The sequence below is a fragment of the Pygoscelis adeliae genome, unplaced genomic scaffold (assembly GCF_000699105.1).
Source record: "Pygoscelis adeliae isolate BGI_AS28 unplaced genomic scaffold, ASM69910v1 Scaffold241, whole genome shotgun sequence".
NCBI classification, from domain to species: domain Eukaryota; kingdom Metazoa; phylum Chordata; class Aves; order Sphenisciformes; family Spheniscidae; genus Pygoscelis; species Pygoscelis adeliae.
Genome location: NW_008824056.1, coordinates 1,108,822 through 1,115,816, shown reverse-complemented (window position 1 = coordinate 1,115,816; position 6,995 = coordinate 1,108,822). Strand labels below are relative to the sequence as shown.

The window sequence follows — 6,995 nt, the reverse complement described above, 5'->3', positions numbered from 1 at the left end:
CAAAACCCCAAACTCCACCCAAATCTAGATTTGGGCAACTGTAAAATCAGCTGAACAAATGGTAGAGTCAGTCTGGCACTCAGAAGTTTTATATCAAATTTATACAGCGTTTGTCAATTCAGAAGTTTCCAAACACTTTGGATTATGTCCTGAAGGGGCATACACACACTGGAGTTGTAATACAGTTTTCACCACACAGTGCATGGTAATTTGAACAAAACCAACAGAGAGTAAGGTAAGTTAAAGTAAATGTATTATTCAACCACCACAAAAAATTTAAGTAGTGAGAAAATAATTCTCAAAATTAGATGCTATTCAAATTTCAATATTAATATCCCCTCTTCCTTTGGCATTACGGAACTAGTGAGTATTCATTATAAAATCATATTCCCTAATACCCTTGGGTAACACAGGGAACTTTGTACAGAGAAAGAAAATGGTCTTACCACATCAGGAATACTGTGTGGGTTCATCTTATTGGCAAACTCGTCATTTAAGTTGCAGTTCGCCAAGTCGAATCTAAAATGAAAATAGGTATTTTATCCTGCCCTTCTATGTAAGTCTACAAAATTGAACTCAGTGTATCATATGTTTGCATTAAAGAGCAGCATAGTGTAAGTTACAGTTCCTAAGAAAGATAAATGTTTCCAAATGAACTACAGAGCAAAAAAAACCCCACAACAATACGCAGCTGTCCCAACTATGAATAACATTTAGAAGCTGCTGTTCCCAAATTCTTTTCAGTAGCACTCCCCAGCCTCCTGAACCCAACAGCGGTATCCACTGAGGTTCTGTTGGGCTCACAACAGCTCCAATAACATTCATGCTTAAGCCTGTTTGAGAATCACCTAATTTGCTTAATCTTACAAAAATTTTGTATTTGTCATTGCTGCATACGATACTCGCTATCAAACAAAAACATCTTGCCTGGTATTTCAAAAATCCCTCCCATCTATTTGTGTCTAAACTGTTATTCCAATCTGCACTCTAAAGTCAATACTTCATTTCTCTTATTACTAACAGCCCTTTTCCCAAGATGACCTCTGCTAGAAAAAATTTTTTTCCTGTATTAGGACCATCTCTTCATGGTTAAGATGAAAGATTCTATCCCTTTTGCTGATTTCATTTAGAAATCAGAACAATTCAAAACTTTATTGATAATACATAAGCCTGTAGATAATCCAGAGAATTCAGTCATTAAATAATCATTTAATAAAAAACAAGAAACAGAACAGACCCCAAGACAAGGTCGCCAGGATTCAGAATGTGCCCCAAGTGAGTACAGCAGAAATACTGATGATCTGTATTCAACTCCGAGGTTTTTTGTACCCAGGCTTCAGCCAGTGTATGCTTGAGGAATGAAAAATAAGACACTTTTGTAATCAAACGCAGCTTAACTTGCTGTGCTATTAGAACATTTGCACTGCTGTATTACTGTTTTAAATTACATTTGTAATTAAACTTGTATTCCTCTATCAAGCATCCAGTGTATTGCTTGCTACTCCTCATTTCTCACCTTTACAAAAGTAAGGAAATGGACATGCCAACCACTTTTCACAAGAATTCCACGAAGGCTGTTTCTATAACTAGACACGTGTTTTGGGAGGTTTTTACTTCAGAACTTTCAACCACATATAGCTTTTGACTGAGAAGAAAGTGTTTGGTACTGATTCATTAGTTCTGATTAAAAAGAAATGCTTCTATACTTCAACAAAAAAAATTTAGTAATTGAAGAGTTGCAAAGCTAACATAAAATAATTTCAATAAATGATAGTAACAAGTAGAGTTTAAACTCTTCAACCGAAAAGAATTTCTGAAAGTGGAATTCACATAACACCTCTGCAATTTCCAAACCAAAACACTGTCCACATCTTCCTGAGAAGAGCTTTGGCCAGTGGCAAGACACAGAAAAGCATACATCTGACTTTGCAAGGTAGAACGATTCAGAACAGAAGTTCAGCTGAGCAGGGGAGGGAGGGGAGAGGAAAGCCCAAAACATTGAATCAGAGAGGAACTCTTACCTTGTTTGATCTTGCCCCTGCACCTGCACCTTTTTTCTTTTCTTGAACCCTATTGATATCCATAATGATAAATTCCTCTAGTTGTTTTGGGTGGAACAAGCTATTGAAAGGGTGGCGCCAGTAGGTATTTCCATCAATTTCAGCAACTGGAAAAAAAAACACCAGCATGGGCAATCACAAGGGAGAGAATTTCTTGCGAAGAAATTAAAAGGAAAAGGAAGCATTTGCCAAAATTAAGGCAACTGCCAAATGCATTTTGTTCAAGTTTGTTATTGCAACACAAGTATTTAGGACATGACACATATTGCAAATTCGTGCGACGAGCAGTTGATCTGTGACAGCTGAATCACATATCATGTGTCTGAAGCATAGACCTTTTTATTCACAAGAATCATTCTCCTAGATGTATCCTTATTAGAAGTATTTTGCTGGTAGAGCTTACCAGCAAATACCAATCAAAGCACAGTGTTTCTGGTACCGAAGTGGCTAGAATCATAATCCAGGGAAAAAACAGATACCATCTAATTTTAGAGGAATATACCTGACAAATATAAGTGCTTAGCAGAGACCTAGAACATCCATGAACTTAACACTGACCCTGCACACTTTGCCTAGGAAACTATGGAAATCAAGCTTAAGAGAAGTGTGTCTTAGCTTGCTATTACATTTCTATGTCAGTGATTATACAGATACATTTACATCATTATGGTCTAAAAATAGAAGATTTCATGAAAACAAAACAAAAAAAAAAATTGTGCCAGCAGAAAATTCAGATGCTGCTGTAGTGCAGAAAAGAACTCATAACTTACTCTGTAGAGTGCTAGGATCGATGAGGTGGATGGTACTTGTTACTCTAATGCACACACAGATCTGGCTCATGTTACCAAGACTCTGTGCCAGTTTTGGTGAGAGACATACAACATTGTCCTGCATACAAACAGAAAATAATTTACACTCATATTTCCTTAATTTTTAATCAAGTCTTAAGGGAAATCTGAAATAGATTTTTAAAACTTGTGTTTTCAGTTCTCCACCCAATATCTTCCTCAAGATAGCTGCTATATGCACTTTCCATGCTTCATGGGAGTAGACCCCTTCATCCCCCCAAATACACAATAAATCAGGCCTCCATCACCAAAACCAAACTCTACCCACTTCATACAATACCCTGAAGATGAAACAGAGAAACTACCTTGCATATTGGAACAATTTCCACAGAGAAAGTGCTTTTGTAATTGTAGACATTACTATGAATATCATGTGAGATCAAACGTTGGGATGATTTTGATCTATAAAACATAAAAATAGAGCCTTCAGGCAGCAAGGACATTACTTGAAACAGGAGATAATCAGCACAAAGTACAGCAATGAAAGTATATCGCTATGTACTACAAATACAAAAATTAAGGAAATAGAAAAATGCATGAGGGTTAGTTTCACAGTGGCTCAAGTGGAAAACACGGGACTTCTGTAGAAAGGATTTTGTCTGTTTTAACTAGAATACAGGTTCCTTAAACTTTCACTTACAAAAATCTTTAAAAATGAAGGATAAAAGACATTTCCCAAAAGCTTTTGAGTACTCAAGGCAATAAACGTAAATTATATACCTAGATGGAACTGTACACTGAAGAAAGTCTACCATCTTCTGGGCCTGTTGCTTTGAAGAATAATAAAAATCCAGGCCATCTTAAAGAAAAGAAAGCTTGATGAACATCGCTATTTCAAGTACTATGTTTTTTTTCAAATACAATACATAAGCTAAGTAATCTGTTGCTTATCTGTACACAGCTACTAATGCAAGCACTCTTCCAATATAGAACAGGTTAGCCTTTTCTACCTCAAGACTAACAAGCCACCTCACTCACCATGGATTTCTTTGATGCGAAGTGTATTTTGATGAAGCCTGTGTTTTAAAATCAGCTGCTCCAAATAGTAGAAAGTCTTCTTGTGCAGAGTCTAAAACCAAACAAAGGTAAAATTATCAAGGTCATTTAAGAACCATCTAGTCCAGCATCTCTGAAAAATAAACATTTATATGAAGAGATCATCTAAAGAAGCAACAGTCCAAAGTCTATTCCGAATTATTATTATACCAAATTATCTAAAGCTTCTATTTCTCATTTTTGTGTAATTGGTTGCTAAAGATATCATTTTCTTTAAAGAAGATTTAAATATTTATAAACAATCTGTACCACTGTTTCTAACACTGCCTTAAAATGCAGAAGGATATTTAGTAATTCACACAAGATCCTCCTGCCAGCCATCATTTAAAAAGAATATGCTAATAAGACTGGACAGCAGAGAGAAAGTTTTTCTAAACTAAGATCAGTACGAAAAAAAACCAACATGAACACAAAATGTATTACTGTGGCAGTGTGCAAGTGTGAGGACATCTTTTTCTGAGAAAATCAAAAATTCATCCAAAGATTTATTTGCCTGCCTGATTGTTCTGCCATGAGCAAATGAAAATTCAGTTTGCCTCCACCTTTTGTCTGACTTGCACTACAGCTTTCCAGAAATCCTTAGCTTCAATCCTATGACAGTCTTCACACATTTGAGACTGAATTATATATTCCACCACAAATACTTGCTGAAGAACTGCTCCATTTATCACCTGCAAAACAAAAGTTTAAAAGGTTTCCTCATTAGTCCTGTCAAGACAGAAAGCTAGTTTACCACAGCATTCTGAAATAACTTCCATATTATACTATAACTATATGACTGGCAGCTATATTTGGGTCACAAATGTTAGCAGTATTTTCTCTACTTTACTGGAACAGCAGATAGCCTCTTCAAACTGTGATGAACGGCACTTTAATAACAAAATCGAGGCAGGATGAAATCAGTATTCTCTCAAGATAAGCCAGTAAACACATGCTGGATTTTACCAGAGAGAACGACTTATCTAAAATGTAATAATAATAATAAAAAATAAAGAAAATCATACTGTTTGCCATAAAAACTTATAAAAAGCCACATGAATACTATACGCCAGTTACCTCTTTCTGAACAGTCAGTTTCAGCTTCAGCCTCTTAGAATGTGGTTCAGTCCAAATAAAGCCTGCATCAATCAGCCGGACCTGCCAGTGGGAAAGGACAAGAACTCAGCTACTGCCAGCACATTGCACTAGTACACATGTTAAAAACATGCAGCTCTAACTACCAGAAAACACAGGTTTATGGTATAGTTCATTGTTCCTCAACCAAGTGAGGAAGTGAATAACCTTAATTAAAAACATACGTTATCAGTATACCAAACCCAACTAATAATGCTTAGTTAGAACCCAGAGTTTGATCTACCTAAAATAATGGAGATGCAACCTCACAGACTGTCAAGCCATAGTAACTGAATACGCTACTCAACAGGATCTCTGGATGCTATGTAACAATCAAGTTGGAGAATATAATGGTTTCTTCAGGACTTAAAAGTCAATTTAATCTCTAAAGCTAAGAACATGCAAATTTACTGCAGCAAAAGATATTTCGTATATCTAAGTACTAACCCAATAGCAATAAGGCAATCTAATTCAAACCTTGATGACTGCAGTAACAAAACAGGTTTTTTTTGCCTAAAACACTGTCTCAGATTTTTTCCTCTGATAAGATTCTGAACCTAAGAGATAGATACATTATTCAACATGTGACTTTCAAGTTTGTCTATATACAGACCTCTGCAACCCTTCTTCGTATCGTAGTAACTGGTAAGAACAAGTATTGTATAAACAATTTTAAAAATATGTAAAAAAACCCCTGTAAAATTAAGGTGCGTTAAAAATATATTAGCTTCCTTCAGTTAATTACACTCTACTCCCATTTAAACAATAACAATTGTGCAGTACACTGCATGCTCTGAAGTCGCAGAACTGCACTGCAGTAGCCTCCTCGGTATGCTTGGAAATTCTTTGTTAGGGCCTGTCCTTACTGAATCCTCCAAAATTCTAGTATGGAGTTATATGAGACCAGATTGTCATTCTCTATGCTCAACGTAAGTCAGCTGACAGGCTCTACACAAGTACAAATGGCTGCCCCAGAAGGATCGAACCTTGTATAAGTTAGCTGGACTTCACTTTATGCAATACCAATAGACACACTATGAAATACCAATAGAATTAGCTACTCACCTTGCTCAGTGAAGCTTTGATTTTTTTAAGACACAAAGCAAGAAGCTCTCTGGATTCTAAGGTACACTGAATCCAGGTTCCTGGAGGCTGAAGATACCTATGACACAGGAAGCATTTTCCAGCACATGAAGCTGCTTCAGTAAATTAAATCACTCAAAAGTTGAGCAGTTATTTACCAAGCTTTCAGTTTTATTATCAACTATGGAGCTACAACTTTTTGCCTCCCTAAGCATTATGATTCATGTGAATGCATTCCAAGTGCATTCACACTCTTACTACCATCCTTGCCAATTTGCCCACTTTTTTCTTTCAGGGACCACAAACTCACCCATTTCAATCTTCTAGACCCTACTTAGCAACACTTTTCCACTTCCACAAGAAAAAAACCACAGGAATGTGCTGGAAAATCATAAGAGACCCGACGAAAACACACACTGCCGGCGTACGCTGCCCCGCTTTCCACCCACACCAGCCACACCACGGGCCCGTTTCCCCCCCAGGAGTGGGCTTCGCCCGGAGGAGAGGGAGCAGGGCCCGGCTGCCCACCTTTCGCACTGCTTGCAGAAGTGGAGGGTGCCCTGCTTGGGGATGCCCTCGGTGATGTCCAGCTGCGCCCGCAGGCACCCCACGCACATGTTGGCCGGGTTGGGCGCGATGGGCACGCCGCACTGGCAGCAGAGGCTAGAACACAGGGAGGAAAGCTCAGTCACAAACAACAACTCTGCCCTCAGAGGTGACAGCTACGGGAACCCTCGGTAGGAACCGAAGGTACATGTACGTTTATTTATTTTTTTTTTTTTAAGAAAAGTTGTGGCCCAGGAGAGCCGTCGCCCGCCCCGGTTTATGGCCGCCC

General features: G+C 37.9%; 1 protein-coding gene across 1 annotated transcript in view; it reads right to left on the bottom strand.

The window, feature by feature from the left end:
- Positions 1-6,995, bottom strand: part of NMD3 (NMD3 ribosome export adaptor) — an 11,339-nt gene that overhangs the window by 2,410 nt on the left and 1,934 nt on the right. Inside the window, exons 2-12 of the mRNA XM_009333985.1 lie at positions 6,689-6,823; positions 6,143-6,239; positions 5,021-5,101; positions 4,507-4,635; positions 3,887-3,977; positions 3,629-3,707; positions 3,214-3,310; positions 2,831-2,948; positions 2,022-2,167; positions 1,238-1,350; positions 447-519 (exon numbers count right to left, since the gene is read on the bottom strand). Coding sequence (XP_009332260.1) covers positions 447-519; positions 1,238-1,350; positions 2,022-2,167; positions 2,831-2,948; positions 3,214-3,310; positions 3,629-3,707; positions 3,887-3,977; positions 4,507-4,635; positions 5,021-5,101; positions 6,143-6,239; positions 6,689-6,823 — 1,159 coding nt within the window. The remainder of the gene's footprint in view (positions 1-446; positions 520-1,237; positions 1,351-2,021; positions 2,168-2,830; positions 2,949-3,213; positions 3,311-3,628; positions 3,708-3,886; positions 3,978-4,506; positions 4,636-5,020; positions 5,102-6,142; positions 6,240-6,688; positions 6,824-6,995) is intronic.